General features: G+C 41.0%; 2 protein-coding genes across 2 annotated transcripts in view; both read right to left on the bottom strand.

Annotated features, from left to right (window-relative positions):
- LOC118403166 (ophiophagus venom factor-like) overlaps positions 1-13,605 on the bottom strand; it is a gene marked incomplete at its 5' end in the record, with an annotated part of 39,419 nt that extends 25,814 nt beyond the window's left edge. The window contains 17 exon segments of the mRNA XM_035801709.1: positions 92-386; positions 1,054-1,171; positions 1,363-1,437; positions 1,936-2,082; positions 5,587-5,778; positions 6,573-6,767; positions 7,281-7,478; positions 7,807-8,037; positions 8,454-8,553; positions 8,978-9,065; positions 9,532-9,574; positions 10,024-10,155; positions 10,343-10,360; positions 10,741-10,793; positions 10,997-11,197; positions 11,651-11,817; positions 13,539-13,605. Coding sequence (XP_035657602.1) covers positions 92-386; positions 1,054-1,171; positions 1,363-1,437; positions 1,936-2,082; positions 5,587-5,778; positions 6,573-6,767; positions 7,281-7,478; positions 7,807-8,037; positions 8,454-8,553; positions 8,978-9,065; positions 9,532-9,574; positions 10,024-10,155; positions 10,343-10,360; positions 10,741-10,793; positions 10,997-11,197; positions 11,651-11,817; positions 13,539-13,597 — 2,312 coding nt within the window.
- Positions 13,606-14,586: 981 nt separating this feature from the next.
- LOC118432729 (alpha-2,8-sialyltransferase 8B-like) lies at positions 14,587-17,093 on the bottom strand. The gene is made up of 4 exons (XM_035844339.1): positions 16,809-17,093; positions 16,241-16,378; positions 15,361-15,861; positions 14,587-14,912 (listed from the first exon to the last, which is right to left on the bottom strand). Exons 1-4 carry the CDS (start codon positions 16,958-16,960, stop codon positions 14,609-14,611), a joined length of 1,095 nt encoding a protein of 364 aa, XP_035700232.1. The 5' UTR covers positions 16,961-17,093; the 3' UTR covers positions 14,587-14,608.
- Between the last annotated feature and the right edge of the window lie 921 nt (positions 17,094-18,014).

Below are 18,014 nucleotides of genomic sequence, written 5' to 3'. Positions count from 1 at the left end.
GAGCTGTTTTCTGTGTACAGTCATTAATTACAGCATCTAAAATTCTGGAGTCTGGTATGAAAATTCCATAATGACTGTCATTGCTACTTACTCCACTTGGACGTCCTCAAAGATCCAGGTTTCTGGGAATTCCGTACGCGCCACAAGCTGAGACTCGTCTTCGTCGATGGGTATATCCAGCAGGCCGCCACCGCCCCCCATCCGTCCACGCCCGCGCCCCAGCCTCCGCAGACTGCGTGCGTGGTTACAGCACGTCAGGAAGGCAAAGTAACACTCGTCTTGGGATGTAGAGTTCAGCTTGGCACGCTGGAGGCACGACCGGCCAAGAGGATCCCACTTCTGGCCCTCCATGCAGCAAGGCTGGAGTTCCTCACTGTACTCCATTGCTGCAGATAAAAAAAACAAAAATATTTACGGGTCTTAGTGGCAAGTGTGCAGATGTTGACACATTGGCGCACCAAATCACAGATTAGCCGTGAGGCTTTGTGGGCATCACTCCACCATCATGGGGGCAGGGGCATGGCGAGTATAGAACTCAGAACCATCTGATTCCCATTCCAAAGCTCTAGCCATTGCGCCACACAGACATGCACCTGCTGCAGATAGCATAAAAAAAATCAGATTGTATTGCAAGGGAGTCAAAGACAGACAACAATGTACTACGTAATGTTTCTTTTAGTATAATTTTTTTAGGCTAGCAGCTTTGACTCATAATGTTACGCATTGAAAAGCATTACTCAAGCAACTGGATATGATTTTGGAAAATAAAATAATCCAGTTTCCAAAATCATATCCAGCTGCTTGAGTAACTACTTTTTGGCTTGTCTTATTACCTGGATATTTGACCTTCATAATGTTATTATTTCATGAAAAATCATCCCTACTCAATCTAAGCACTTGACATCTTTTAATTCACAGGTCCAATGTGAGGTCTCAGGCACAAACCATTCCAGAAGAAAATGATCAAGTTGTCATGGCCAAATCTTCTTTTTTCTGGACATCTAATATAATACACAATTATTAAAGTTATAACCATACAGACAAATAAAGAACCTTTTGCCTCCAGTGAGTTTTGAAGATCCCTTTTCCTGCGTGACTGGGTTCCGCAGCCTGCATTGCCGCGTACAGCAGGAGATAGCTGGGTGTTGGTCAGCACAGTTACACCCGCATCCTGGGAAATACAACACGGGGGAATGTTACACTTACACTCACTCACTACTGTAAATGCAATTACAATGCACCTGGTTGATAATACAGAAGTGAAACTTGTAGTCAAGGATAAATCTTTTTAAAAGTCCTCTGATTTTGTTGTGCTGACATTGGTTATAATGACAAAAATCTTATTTCTCAGTTATTTCTTACCTTGAAGACATTTGCGCTGTCCTGTCCACCTCCTGGGCCACACCCTTGATCATACTTAGCCATAGCCTGGAACATCTAATACACACAAAAAAACATGCACCAAGATTTAATACTAATCTGTACTTTCCTTCAACATACAAAAGTTCTTTACCTGGACTTTCCATCCAGGACCAGTACTGTTACTGTAAATATCTAAACATTTGCAGTGGTTTCATTTGCCAGGGTTTCACAGACCTCTCCTCCACAAATTTATGACACCACACACGTGTTTCCAATGCATTGCTTTAGTATATACTATACCACAGAATTGTTTCAACAGCAAATAAATAGATTTACAGTGATCTTCATAGGACTAAGCACTGCTAAAACAAAATAGACAGGAAAAGGATTCTGCAGTAAGATTCTCTTTTACATACGTTATTCAAGGTAAAAAAATACACTATCAAGAGAACATAGTGCGAGCTGCAATTTTGTACTTTGATTTATCAACTTTACAGATTGGGAGTCGGTGGTGAGAGTAAAGTTATAATCTAATCCATCCCTTTGTTCTGAGAGTTATAGTTTTGACCTCACCTTCTGAGAGGTGAGTCTGTTGTAGTTATTGAGCAGGTAGACAGCTTGGTCCACAGCCAGGAGTCCCACCAGAGAGTTGGGGTCGGCTTCCACCTCGATGTTGGCCTGTTCCTGGGGTTCTACATTGTCAACTGAAGATACTGTAACCTACAAGAAAAAAAGTCACTGATTAACAGAAACATTTTAACTAGCTTCCTGAAGAATTCAACTGTTATATCTTCCATCTCTTATGTAATAACAATGTAAAATGCGTCTATGCCTCTATATCATATATATAGAGTAATATTAGTGTAGATATTTTGTAGCCGTTCGTAATACATGTGTGTGTACCCGCATGTTATTTCCCATACATTGTACCTGATGTGCAATAACTGGCCTTGACTTGACTTGACTTGTGCTGCCTGATTGCTTTAAGTATAGATCGTTTTCACAGAACGTTCGAAAACCGTTCGATCACGCGTGGGCGCCATGTTGGATGATAACCTGGATGACTAGAACACAGAACGGCACCAGCAAAGTTACTTGCGGGTTCAAGTGTGCTGTTTTGTCTCCATTCTGTGAATCATTAAGTGATGTAGCCAAGGTTGCAATAATCAGGACAAAGTTGCAATAATACGTCTTGATCTATATACTCCTTAAAAATGGCACTTTTTTTCAACGATCTAATGCTGGTGCAGATCGCGAGGATTTATACTTTTGCGGTAGCGGGAAATGGAGTGTTCGCGGTGGTTTAGAGTTCGCGGTGAAGCGGCCTTGCAAATACCGCGATTATTCACTGTACCTAGCCCGCTACCCTGGGTGATATCCTTTCACTGACAGGAGGCTTGCAGAGGACTAGCTACCAATCCCCACCGCATGCGCGCACGAGCTGGCCCTCACTGTCCACTTGCCTAACAAGGGGCAAGATTTAGCGCTTCCCCGACCCTAACTCCGTGAGGCAAGCGGATAGTGGGGGCCAGCTCGATAGTGGTATTAAATAACGACAACGCTCTACGCTAAATTCGGGAGGGCCGGCTACGTAATACGATAAATTATGGACGCTTCATTACGCTCTACGCTAAATTACGAAGTTTCCAAATGCATTATGCAAACCTTTATCGTCTTTTGGCTGAATTCAGCCGACAGCAGAACACGTGAAGAGGAGATCTAACAACTTGAACTTATAATTCCAGCAACAAGATTCAAACTTTACTTTTTAGACGATATAAAAGCGCCCGTTTTGCTGGCCACAGGCGGCGACAGCAAATTTCTTATGTGACGTAATTTTCAGCACTTGTAGCATCGAAAGCGAAGGCGTGACAATCCTAGGGACGTCCGGGGGCATGCTCCCCCGGGAATATCGTGAAATCTTGACCCCCTGAAACTCCATTTCCTGCATTTTGAGGGACAAATTTTGCTGGCAGACTATATGCTCAACGTAATGACATTTCTGTCAGAGAGACGTTTTTGAAGGCGACGACGCGCTGGAGAGTCGTGAGCGCCGGAGGCCCAAGCAGTCGCACAGAGGCCAAGGCCCGCCCAGAGAAACTGAAATCTTGACCCTCTCAAATGCCATTAGCCATTTCCTGTACATTTTGCTTGTTTACTAAGCTAAGTTCGGTAAAGAAATTTCTACTAGTTGGGAGGCGACGGTCCCGCAACATATTTTCACCATGTCCACTGCCGAAGGGGTGAGTCAATCGCAAGGAAGGTCCGGCGAAATTTTGAAATCTGGACCCTTGAAACGCAATTTCATGCATTTTCACGGGTAAACTTTGCCGGTAGACTAGTTAAGTTTAATGAAATTTTGATTATGCTTTAAGAACAATTCATATGAATTACGTTTTACGGTAAAATCCGGTCAGCTTCTACGTAATACGTTAAATTAAAGGGGCCAATATCGCCGGACGCAAAATGCACCGATTACGCTCTACGTTGAATTCGAGCGGTCCCGCTACGGAGTACGCAGAATTAAAACCGCCGATTCAACGCTCTACGAAAAAGGGCTTGGGGGCCCCACGGAAGGGGCTGTCAAAGTTTGTGTAAGGGTGCCGTCACACGTGCGTATATCTGTTGTACATGTAGACCTTACGAAAGTCTCTGTACCTTTGTCGTCAAAGTTCATATAAAGTCCCTATGGACTATTTGTCTCTATCAGGCTTCACATATCTCACTGGGAAAAAGCAGGAATTAAACAAATATAGACACTCAGATAACATGCTAGAGAAGTTAGTTGGCCGAGGGAGTATGTTTGCGACCTAGCTAACTCCTCTGGCATGTTATCCGTCTGTATTTGTCCAATTTTATTTTCCCAGCGACCTGTGGAGCACGGTGGGGGCTACAAATTTCATACGAACCTCATACGGACTTGAATGTATACGCATGTGTGACCGCATCCTTTAAGTGCAGTCACACGAGCGTACATATCAAGTCCATATGAGGTCCGTATTGACATTTTTCTTCATATGATCATACCAGTCGTATGCACAATACACACCTCACCTCATACTTTTAGGTAAGCGTACTGGGCCGTGCTGAGCGTAAAACTGACACAACGATTGAGATGCGCGTGAGGGGTGTATTGTGCCGTTAACACGTGTACGTTCCGCATTGACATGTTTTGTCTTGCCTTAGGTAAAGTTTGCGACTGAAGAAATTTTTGTTTTGTTCTACCAGCTACACAATCGTGGGTAAAAAAAAATTCGAATTTTGTTCCTCGTGAACAAGCCAAACAATTTTTAATCCTCGCTTGATTATCGACAGAACATCGGGGGCAGTACTGGTGAAAATATCATTCACAGCTCAGGACGCGATGTGCCGTGTTTTATGAAGAAGAAATAGAACAAGCTTGCTGATATTTTCGTGTAACATGGTATACGTCCATGACATACCCTGTACCAGAAACCCTTGCAGAAACCAACTTTCTCAAAAAAAATTTTAAAAAAAGCATGCACAAACTCCGCGGCAGGGCTACTGTTGGTGGGCTGGTAGGAGAGTGGTTTAATCAAGTTATTGAAAAGAGGACGGACTGTAAGTAATGTTGTTGAATAGAAACGGCGAGTAGGCCGTATCCTGTGTTTATGGACTCGCAGTTAGCACGGCAAACATCCAGTCCGTTTCTGCATAAAAAAAGGCTTCTTTCCACAAACGAGTCCACCACGTGCAACACACAGCCGTGTGGAGATCGAGCCGCTTATCATCCAACATGGCCGTTCGAACGTTCGAACGCGACTGTGACGTCATTGTGAAAACGATCTATTTGCATTAGGCCTAGGAAAAAATGTGTTTCTTGTTTCCCTACCTACCCTAGAAAAACCTGCTGACCCTAGACTTTTTTGGGGGTGGGTAGTTGAATCCAGTTACAATTTTTTATTCAGCCCTGACTTCCTTTTGAAGTAAAAACACTGCTTGTCCTATCTAATATAGGATGAATCATTAAATGTATCAATTATGCCCAAAATTAAAGTTTGACATTGAAAAAGACAAGTGTCTTCATGCATTTCAGTTTACTGTGTTCAACTCTTTTGTGTATCACTAGAGTTTGGCCAGCCTAAAAAAAATTAAAAGAAAAAAAAGAAGAAGATAATCCCTACCTACCAACCCTAATGTCTTCTGGACAGAAACAGGAAACACAACATTTTTTCCTAGGCCTTATCCATAATCTTACTATACCTTATTTCTGCAGACATTTTCTATCTCCAGTAGAGTGGAGTCCGCCACCACCTCCCCCTGCAGGTTGATGTAGTACACAATGAGACGCGAGATGGGCGCCATCACCGCAGAAGTACGGAACGTGATCGTCTTCAGCACGCCTCCTTGTCGTACAATCTTCCCCTGATGGGTCACCTGCCCACGGGTCACCACCTGCGAAAGAAGAAGTCGGCTTCCTACTCAGTCTTTTCATTCTACTATTTGTCTCTTAGACTACTGTCTTGAAAGACAAATGGTGGTCTCTTCAATTTGAGTACAAACAATAAACAATAATGGTCTGTTCAATTTAAATTTGAATTCAAAGACAAACATGTGAAGGAATATATTAAGCAGGGCTCGAAATACTGGGTGCATGTGCACCCAGGTGCACCCAAAATTGGAACTGTGCACCCAATTTTTTTCAGTGGGTGCACAGGGTGCACCTAAATATTTTCTAAGGTTTATGTATGTAAAGATATCAAGTATACTTGTATACATCATATGTTGTGTTAGAAAGTGTTAGAAAGATGATAAAAATGGATGTCATGGTACTTGTTTAAGAATTTGTTAGCTTGTAACTAAGTTTTGTTATTATTTTTGTCTGACATTCTACTTAAATTTAAGTGGTGCACCCAAAATTTTTTTGGTGCACCCAATTTTTTAAGCTGGGTGCACCAGTGCACCTAATCCCAAAAATGAATTTTGAGCCCTGTTAAGTAATGAAAGAACTTAAGATGACTGACAGAAAAAACAGTCAGAGACCAAAGGGGGAAGTTATCCTGAACAAGGTATTCATGCAGGTAGTTTTCTTGTATTCGATCAAACATTACTAACGTTTTATAACTATGATGCCCCTCTCAAGCAGAGGGAGGATGACCACTTCTCAGGAGGAGGATACTTCCTGGAATCATTACACAGGATGGACTCAAGACGAATCAAGGAGTTTCAGGATGTTTTCCGTTTCTTACCATGTAGTTGTAGCTCTGGATGTCGTTCTGCTTGGTGACAACGGCCTCTACATCGATCGCCTCGTCCACAGGAATGGGCCCGCGCTGCAGCACGCGCACCAGCAGGTAGCTTGCAGACGGAGACTGGTACGGCGTGGCCTCGAAATCCTCCTGGGCTTGGTGCGCTGCAGGCAGGCCCACCTGCTCAGTCTGGGCCTGGAGATTTCAGACATTAAAAGTTAAGACATATTGCAAAATTCATTCATTTTTGTGAGGATTTCATTTCTAATTTGTTGTGTTTTAGCACTTTTACATTCACGTTCAAAACATTACTGTAAAATAAGGGACAAATTTGTGGTGATGATAATTTAACCACTGCAAGTATTTGAAGATTTATAGTATATGTATTGAATTTGAGAGAAATTTGACATCACATCAAAAGACCATCCTAACAGTCATATTTTTATCCTGAAGGAAGTTATAGAGATGGTCGGTCACCGACCATTCAACATTTTGTTATTTCAGAAGAAAACTGAATCTGACATTTTATTTCACAAGCAGTTGGTGATTAAATAGACTGCATACACAAGAATAAAAACATAATGTATTTTCTGAAAACAATACTGTAAGTTAATTACTGTATTACAAACTTTTAAAGTTTTTATAAGATCATTTATTTCATTTTCTTCTCACTAATACTTAACCCTACATTTCAGTTTGCAAGCTCACCGTGACAGTCAAAGTCTGTGTTGCGGGTGGAACGTCGACTGTGAAGCTCGCCTGTCCGTATTGATTGGTTGTGTCACTGTTGTGCTCGTTGTTACGACCCAGAATGACAATGGGATCCTGACCAGGAATAATGGCAGTGGCAGACACCCGAACTGGAATGTCCTCGGCTGGTTTGGTATTCGGGTATGTCAGAGTTAGCTGGAAAAAAAAGAAGTGATATTTGAATAAGTTCATTCTCCTAAATGATGACAGTGGGCAAACTTTACTTTCTATGTCTCATTCTTCATTTCATCCCTGATTTCACTAAAAATTCATTAACCAAAAACATTGACAAGATCTAACTTTCCAATAGTGTTAACTACAGTTAGTAATATGAGTTTGGCACTCTGCAAAAAAGACTCCTTTCAAGTTATTAGGTTATTACAGAGCATGCAGTCATACTTCTGTCTGGGCTGAGATGATGACAAACAAATGTAATCACATATTGATAGACACATACACAGCTGCTATTGGTGCAATCACATACCTTGACAAGGAACGGTAAGCCTGGCTTGAAATGCGTCGCTGTCAGATCATAGCCGATCTTAAATGGTGATGTCTCAAAACTGATGGAGGTGAGAACAGCTATTTCTCGCAGACCACCCGCTTCCTCGGTCACAGCTGCCTCTAAGTATAACCTACTGCCTTCAGGGAACCACAGGTCCATGTCTTTGATTCTTTGTGTTTGAATTTCATAGAAACCATATCCATCGTTAACCTAAAAGGACAAAGAAGAATCATCATATATATTCATAGGTCTTTTTAGTGACATAGAAACCATTTTTTTACATTGGCTATTTTTTTGGTAAATTTCAACAGCAATAACTACATTACAGTGATTTCCAGCCCAAACCATACAACCTGTAGAAACCATAACTGATTGATCATACATATAATGTACTTTTTCTGGGATGGACGATATCTATCTGTCCAAAATTACACTCCTTTCTTCACAAGCTTGCACCAGTCCAAAACTAAGATCATGACAATCCATCCATACTCTCTCAAGTTATATATGATATAGGTGGAGTTGTAAACCAACAAAAGAATTTGGAAACATGATCTTCAATAGGTAATGAATATATACCAAAAAGAAATAAGTGTGTATACATGTACATTTGTAAGTTTTCTAACCTCTATTTGCAGTTGTGCAAAAAGCTGTCTGTTGCCCTCCTGGTCAATTATACCCAACTTCAAATCCAGGAAACCATCCACACCTTTTCCATAGGTATATCTGAGAAACATAAATGACAACATCTCCATGACATATTTGTTATCATCTAATTGCATGTAATTACACTCACATGTAGGCAATACAAAAATGGCATTAGTGAGGTATCAGACTTGTATATTCTGGATATATGTACAGCTTTTGATATCTGAAGAAGGTATGCAGAAATTCTTATATTATTTTACTTTTTAGCAACTTTCAGGTAAGAAAAAACATTAAAACAACAAATCATACACGTGTGCAATGCAAAATTTACAAAAAAGGACAGTTCGCAGTGGTTTTAAGTTCGTGGTAGCACCATGCACTGTAGTCTCTTACTGCCATAGAAAAATCTTCGCGGTGGTTTTAAGTTCGCGCTGAATTGACAACGCAAAAACCATTAACGTAGTTTTGGCGCATTGTTGTAGAATACAAAAGTATGACTCACAGTGCCTCCACCTCCCCACTGATAACATCATCCTGTGGTAGGATGTATGGGTTGGATGGGATGATCTTCACACCGTAGGTGGGCAACACTGAAAGAGATTTTTGTTGTGATGAATGTTTATTTTGCTAATCAAAGCAGTATCTTTGTTTGGTTTTGAATTACTTAAAAAGTTCACAGACATCATGATACAGAATGATGTCGTTAATACAATTCCGGGATTCTTTCATTCATCAAGACCCTTGTGACCATAGCACCCAGGGTATATTTTGACCGGGAGGGGTTGCTAGCCCTTCCCCTTAAGGCACCTCTATGAACAAGGGACCCCCATTTCATATCACTTCTTAAAGACGGATGCAGCCCCAACCAAGATAACTTTTCAAGAATTCAACCGGAGTCTCACAGTTCCCAACTGGAACAGGTACTACATAATGTACATGTTCATGTAATTGGAACCAAAAGCTCAACTGTGAGGCTGCTACCAGTTGAGCTACAGGGATATCCCATATCTGAGGTTACATTAGATCAATACTTCCAATATACACATTTCTACTTACCATATTCCCTGACTTCAAACTGAGTAGATACATTCAGCTGCATCTAAAAGCAAGAAATATCAAGTCAATTTAAAGTTACTGCATCAGATTATTATGATTATTATGATACTATTTTGATCTGTCTTACTGCAATTCAAAACATATGTCAAATCATTAAAAGAAACTGTTTTATTCTAATAAATCTGATTGCATCAGAGATCCCTTTAGATGCATTTTCAGGGGAAGGTGGATATACGTGACCTGGTACAATTATGTTAGTAGATGTAGCCCATATCAGCAAGAACGGACACATACAAATACTCCTTTTCCCCCCGAACTATACCTGCCTGACACAGTAGTGACAGCCCCCACAGTTGGGTCTTTCCATTCCAGGCTGAAGGCTTGCCCGCCTTAGCCCTGGACCTCAACTCACCCAGTACTTTGCCTCTGATGGGGTTATCGGGGGGGTAGTGTAATGTAGATGTAACGTTACAGTAGATGTATGTTAAGTACCTCAGGACCATAGTAGGCAATAGTTGTCCAGTTTCCAAACAAGGGGAATGCTGGGAAGTCAAAGGTTTCTGCGATGAATCCCGTTGCCGACCCCTGGAAGGTTTTCTGCTCCACAATGATCCCCTGGGGATTCTGAAACAGGAGACAAATGTCAACTTAACAGCTCAACTGTGTTGGTAGAAAACATTCCAGATCAAAATTGAACTGTAACACCCTTAGTTTCACATCACACATATATGTAGATTCATTTAGTCTCGGTCTCTGGATAAAGTCAGAACCTTGGACACAGAATGAAAGTATTGATTGAAGACAGACTTACCAAAATTTCTAGTTTCACCTGAAAAAAAAAGAGAGAAAGTATTTGTTACCATGAGCACTGTCAATTCCAGACTACATACAAAGTGCTTAAGACTTGTGAAGAATTCTTTTTTGGAGCATGTCTTAAAGTGAACAAATTCTGACAGCAAGTATTATCTAAAAGAAATCATGCTATTAGTCTCAGACTTTGGATTAAGTGAGGCTTAATCAGACTTTACTTGCTGCACCTCAAAATAGAGGATGAATAATGATGATGATGATGATGATGATCATCTAAATGGTTAGTTTTTTTTACTGCATATAGGTCCCTCTGTCCACTATACTGACCTTGTAGAAAATTCAAATGAATGAGAAAATACACGTGTCCATTTGATTTTAAAGATTTTTGTTGTTACTCACTGGTTGGCTGGCTGGTGTCATGTCCTGATCCAAAGGCATGATCCTCATCTTTACTGTGATTGACAGCAAGAGAGAAAGAGAGAGGAATGAAGTACTAGTATCAAAATTCAATTTGAGGCCATACATACACAACTACAGTATGTCTTTAACAGAAAAATGTCAGTCTTCAGACCACAAAACTTTCTAAAAAAATCCACAAAGCAAAAAGTAGCTTTCCTTGAGTTTTAAGGAGCAGGTTATCATTATGAATGTTTACCTTTCTGGTTTGGAGTGTATATAGGCTTGTCCGTCTGCACAAAGACATAGCCCTGCTGGAAACTCAGGAGCACTTGTGCCTCCTTCTGGAATGTCAGCTGCGGATCGTCGGACTTGGCCACCACGTAGACGTAGCGCTTGGTGGCCGTGCTCTCGGGCAGGTTGTCGGCATTCACGCGAACTGTCACAAGGCTTGGCTCATCTTCAGGCAAACAAAAATTTATAACATGGTAATTTTAACTTCATATAATGATACTGTTCTTTATGACTAGGATGTCATTTTATTGCATAATCATGCTCAGCTGGGGCTTAACACATTTTTATTTTTTTAGATACCTAGAGAACAACAAGAAAACTAATAATATGCCACGCTTTATCTATGAATGATTTAAATCTATGAATGATTTATAATTTTATATGCTTCTTCTCTCTACATGTGTAAACAAATTTAAAGAAGTTCTGCTATGCCATTTTTAAATGATGACATTACACAGTACATTCTTATGCAAACGTTTCACCCTTCAACTCCCATTCTAGCAAAAAGTATACTTTAAAGTTTAAGGAATGTATACATTCAACTTCACTTCTGTACATCACAGTATCTAATACTAGATTACCCGGCCTTCAACACTATTAAACTGTGGAAGAATGTTACCTTGGTTGACATCAACTTCTGCCTCTGAAAAGGTGGATTTTCTGTCAGGGTAGTCCTGAAGGTAAACCTTCACCCGTACAGGGTTGGGAACGTTGAAGATGTTGACTGACACCGTCTCCTCTGTACCGACTTTCAGGAGGTTCGGTACAGAGATGAAATAAGCTGGCCTAAAAAAGAGAGACATATCTTTAAGGTTAATAATAATAATACTTAATAATAATACGGATATTAAGTCTTAAAATCGTATCATTATAAATAATACTTAACGTAAGTATATAGAGTTACCATTTCCTTAGTTCAATGATTTGAAACGACAGTCAAAACCACTTAACCCCCATTCATCTTTTTATAAGTTTTATAAGTTACCCCCTAGCATTTGAAATGGAACAGCCCTAAGGGTCAAAGGTTAATAGTGGAAATGTGGAAAGTTTACAAAAAGTGGCTGAATAACAATCTGTGGGTTTTACTTTGACATCTATTTTACCTGCTTTATGTTATAAGAGTTTGTGACAACCGCAGACATATTTCATGGAGCAAGGTCTGAGGTTTTATCATTAACATCATAAAACTTCCTTGCATGGAGCAAGGAGCTTGAATGTATTCTGTATTCAAAAGATCATCAAAAATCACTTTAACAATGTCTTGTCATTTTACTTTCAATCTTGTATCTTCTGGCTTGGACGACTTCACAACATCAGGGCGGCTGTGCAGATCAAAGAGTTCTACTGGGAAAGTCCCCGGATCCTCAAGTCAAGTCAAGTCAAGTCATAATTAATGGTTCATAATCTTTTAATAATATGAAGGAGGTTTCACCCTCCCGCCACATCCATTGTCGCCCAGAAGACGACAGGAAGTTACTATTACCTAGAAACCTCTTACCTGCCGATAATCAAGTCCTAGAACGTGACTTGAAGACGGTATTTGTGTGCCAAGGACGGGCTGGAGCTCCATGCTGTTTCCGAGAAGGGGCCAAGTCCCTGATGGACTGTTCCATTGCATAGTGGGGGTGGGGAGAGGTTACGCACAAAAACTAAAACTAAAAGTTTTATTTCTGTCGTCCAATCGGAGACTTGGATGGTAGTAGAGAGTTTAACATTCTATGAATGGTTTGAAGACAACGTCTTGGGATCTACCACTAGTATTTAAGAGTCTTTATCGTGAAAACCGTATCCTGGAAGTTTGCCAAGTTAAAAGATTGGAGTGTAGAAAATGGACAGAAGTTTACATGACATGATTTAGGACAACACTGAGTAAAATTGTGATTCTAGTTCTAGTTCATAGTCTGTAAACTTCCTGGTAGGAATGTCACGCAGACGGAGGTTTTGTTTCAGAATTAGTCAAACAGGTCACAATATATTGTTTTATCAAACCTGGCTTGTGGCATGAACGCGCATGATACACACGTGTAACGTTAGTAATTATCAAATGGACAGTCAGTGATCTTCAAGCAGATGTATTGAACAACAACCGAACCATTTCTCGTACCAATGTCGCACTGAAAATAGTATCTTTACTGCAATTGCATGGTGATGAAATCAACGCGCATATACGGACACCATACATCCCTTACGGTACAAACAAAGACCACTTGAGTCGAGACTGAACTTTGGAAACAACGACAGACCACTTGATAACGGTCAAAACATGGTGCAATGAAACAAAGCATCACCGTGATTGAATAGATACATATGTACATGTAACGTTTCGTGTTTAGTAGCTCAAGGGACACTGTCTTTGATTGTTGATATTTTCCATAAATACATGATATGGTGGCTCTTAATCCTTCTTTAATGCGAACATTTAAATCTGGACTTCGACTCCGTTAACGCCGTATCATGTCATTCGGAAGTTTTTACAACGCAAAGAGATTAACGTTACTAGGACTTACCCCTGTTGGGCGAGCACAGCAGACGACAGGAGACACAGATACACCAAACCACGGATCATCGTGACTCCTTTTCATACGGTTTCTGGCAATGACCGGGACAAAGCACTAGGCGCCTGCTTCGCCTCCAAGTTTCTTGGCTGAAATGTTCAGGCGGAACTTTTCCCTGTGCGTTTTACCCACTCAGCAGTAAGTTAATGGTAAACAGGAAGCTGGGTGACCGTTGGTCTCTGATATTTGTGCTGACTTCGTCGGAACACACCCGGCTGCGTGTGCTGCGTGTGCACTAGTGTACTACCAGGAAACTCCCCGGACCCTAGACACCTAAAGGGAGGACAGTAACCTCCAATCAGATACTGGGAGGAAAGAGAGTGCAACGTCTTCCAACTGTCATGTTTTGTAGACAGATTACCTTCGCCAAGAAGGTTATGTTTTGGGTAGCGTTTGCATGTATGTTTGTTTGTTTGTTTGTATGTATGTAGAAGACCAGCATAACTCCAGAACACCTGGATTTATTGTATTGATATTCGGTATGTTGGTATATGAGACCTGAAAACGATTAGATTGTTACGGTTCTGCAGCGGAACTTTCTGGTTTGATATTTCGAGTTATGGACATGCTGCGTCTATTATTTTTTTTAGTTGTAAACAGCTCTTGATGCCGAGAGTAAGTGGTATAGCTTTGGGCCTCCTAGCGGCTTGTTTTGGAACTGCAGGGCAGGTTTAGTGGCATACATTGAAATGGAATAACTCAAGAAGGTGTTGACGGATTGTCATGATTTTTGGTATGTAGATGGCTTAAGTGATGCTTCATAGAATTACATATTATGTATGCAAATTGGAATCTAATTTACATAATCAATGAGGAAATCGTCTAAGCACACTCTGCTCCATTATATGACCAATTCAACATGTGACATGTGTAAAGTTGCCAAGGGTACCTAATAATTTTGTACCCTTGTATCAAAGATAAAAGCTCCTTGCTTGTATGGATGGAAATATAAAAATCATGTCAAACTAGTACTGGTAATTCAGCTGACATAGAAATGATATCATATCATTTACGAAAGCCATTTACTGGTTGTCACACTCTCGAATATGTAACTTCAAAACGCCTTTAGAGCTTTGGTTCAGTCTTTTGTAAAAACTGTACTCCGTGTCCATGTGATGCATCTTATCTTTAGCGATCGGTTTTTGTCTTATTCCATCATCTGGGTAGTAGTGGTAAGGAATGGGTCTCTTGTTCTCATCCTGACCAAACGGGAAGAAGCCGTACAGAAAGAGCCGGTCACAGAACGTGGTGGCTATGAGGACGGTCGCCATACCAGTGGATGGATGTTTCTTCATGTATCTCTTCCGGGCTATCTTAGAAGCGATCCTAGTTTTAAAGACAGAGAAATATCAAGACGTCAGTTACATCAACCCTTCGTATATTGCACATATATTATCCCATTCCATATATTGCAAATGTCTTATTACCTTTCATAAACGTATTAAACGAAATAACTTCACGTTTGGGACCGCATTATTAGCAGCGACACCTAGCTGCAGTGCAAAATGAACCAGTCTTTATTGCCACCGAAACTTCGGCTCTTGAAAAACTTGTTTTTGTGAATTAAGAACTTTGTCATTTTGTGATTCAATAACCTGATGAAATTATTCACGGAAGTTTTAAATAGATTTGTTCAAAATGCGCTTGACAAAATGCTATACCACTGGTAAACTCTGAGACAGTAAATACGGTTATGTGACTACAATATCGAACTACGTGCAATGACGGAAGTTTCGGGAAAAACACATTTGTGCTACAGAAACTGATCACTTACGGGTTGATTTTCTCTGCACTTGTAAAGCTTGATGCGCTGGTCAACAAGACGAAGGAAACATGATATCGTTGGAAAGCCTTCTTGAGATAAGGTTGGGATTCTCTATTTGCAAGTAGAACTGTACCGGCGATGCCCCTCAAGCGATGTTCGTACATATCCAGACTTCTGTTTTTCAAACGAGAAGATATTTCAAGCCGTTTTGGTGTGTCCATGTTTAAAACTGTCATGTTGGTTTTTCGGCCAACGTCCTTTTCAAATCCTGCGACAGGTGGCAGATCTATTCGTATGACGTAATCTTTGGCATCGATGTCAGCACCGCAGTTGCTGCCCAATACGATGCCGCTGTTTCCAACTACGGCGCATCTCCTATAGTTTCCTATCTTGTGTTTAGATGGAGGGCAATGTTTCTTTGATTTTGTTTTCCCCGTTTTCCGAAGACAGGACACTGGCCACTTTCCCAGCCTAAATTTTCTGTCCGGATGAAGTTTCGATGCAGCATTTCTGTAAGAGAACCGACAACATGGTTGCTTCTACAGGTTTCCTCTTTTAATATCAGAACTTAATATTTCCTGCATATATAGATATAGAACACTGGCATGATCCTTTCAGTAGTAAGTATTCGGCGGTGTTGTTCTCTAGCTTAAGTTCCTGTCACAAATATTGAACAATTGGGATTAGAGAACGAATTGAGGACATACACTCGCGGATGCAAAGTGTCGTACAAGCAATTCAGCTATCTTGTGGTGAAATATGTTGTCGTAGACCTCTTAACGCTTCGCTGAGAATTGTACTACGTACTGAGCATCGTATGACATGATGTATTTGACTGGCCCATGTAAAAGGAGCATGTCAAGATGAGCTTGACAAGCGGGGCACTCACCTTATCCGTCTCAACTCAACGTCTTCAACACTGAATGGTGCCTCAGAGACTTCAGGGAAGACTGGACGCGAAGAATTCCCGTCCGTCGTATTTTTGTCTCGTCTGGCAAGCAGCATCAGATTTGTCAGTCCCCCCTGTCTAAATAAAAGTTTAACAAACATGAGAGTTTAACACGTAACGTTACGTCGATGAAGGTTAGACATTCAGGTAATAAGATACGCCAAAATACACGTTTCTTGCAAATGGAGTAAAATGTTATTTTCCAAAATCCGATCCAGTCGCAAACTACGTTACGTACATGAGTTGGAGGGCATTGTCGAAATAGGTGTCGTGGATTGTCGTATACATATAGATTTCAGTTGTCTTTATGACGGAACATGTCATCGTTTACCCCTCTCCGATGGGCAGTTCCGTCCTAGCGCATAAAATTGAATTATGAGGGTTCTGGCGCAACGAACTGAACTGAATTGAAATTATTAGCAGCTCTTTTCGTACAACAATGAAATGGTCAAACAGTAAACACTATGAAATAATAGGAACGCATGATGTATTATGTACCGAACCTCACCTTGACAGCCACAGTAAGGCATTAGTAATAACCGATAGACAAAGTAAAGTTAAGAAAACAACCAGTCTTCTTCTATGTCGTATTCCTCCTTCTTTGCGCTTGTCGGAAGACGTGTAGTTCTGTGGCCATACAGGAGCTGTTTCCGACGCCATTGTCTTGTCGCAAAGTGCACAATGTCAAAACTGGTTCGACCGGGGACGTACTGTAAATGCATTTAGGTTCGAGGGGATTTAATTTCGTGGTAGCGGGAAAATGGAATGTTCGCGGTGGTTTTTAAGTTCGCGGTAGCGCCATAGACTGCAGTCTCATACTAAACTATAATGGAAAAATGCTCGCGGCGGTTTTAAGAACGCGGTGAAGTGGTCACCCCGAACATAAAACCACCGCGAACATTTCTGCATTTACAGTACTTGGAACCCAATTACCTAGATACCGGAATACACATGGAGGGTGAAATCTACCGAAATACCATGTGCTTTGATGAGTAAGCATGACGAGTGCTATATTTTGGCATGAAATAATGTGTAGCACTACATGATCCAAGGAAGAAGAAATCACCATCAGAAAATACCGATGGACACCCGGCGGCCATGTTTGTTGTCATCGTTACAGATTTTACCTCATGCAAGGATTTTAACCTCCTTGCCTCGTGTAATCCATGAAGTGAACCGTAAAAAATTGTCTCTCAAGCCCCACCTTCGCCACAGCGGTCCAACCAGTCAATTACAAACAGTATTCTACACCTATGGGAAACTGCGTGCTTGGTGGTGAGACTGTACCTGTATAACGTTATAGTCAAACCTGACCAAGAAGACCACTCAGGCACCAATAAAATCTGGTCACTTCTCTTTACTCATGGTCACTACGAACAAGACCTGAATACCATTTAAGGTGTGACCTGAAGACCACCCCAATGTTACACAGGACTTTGGCTCTCTTCAAACACTGGACCACCATTAACGTTCTATCTGAGAGACGGCCTTAATCAAAGCTAGGTACTCATGTTCACCTGAGTGAAGTGAGAAAAGCTGTGTTAAGTGCCTTTCCCAAGGTTGGCATGTCAAGGACTTTGGACCCATCTACGCTGAGGAATATTTGCCTGTCAATAAGTGTCACTGTTAATAATGTCACCTAGCTATATGACAATTAAGGGTTAATGACCCGCCCCGAGGTGTATATGGTGTCATAACGCCTGGTCCTTTGCTA

The sequence above is a fragment of the Branchiostoma floridae genome, chromosome 16 (assembly GCF_000003815.2).
Source record: "Branchiostoma floridae strain S238N-H82 chromosome 16, Bfl_VNyyK, whole genome shotgun sequence".
In the NCBI taxonomy this organism is placed as follows: domain Eukaryota; kingdom Metazoa; phylum Chordata; class Leptocardii; order Amphioxiformes; family Branchiostomatidae; genus Branchiostoma; species Branchiostoma floridae.
The sequence above is the reverse complement of the archived record's forward strand: the minus strand, read 5'-3'. Positions and strand labels throughout refer to the sequence as shown.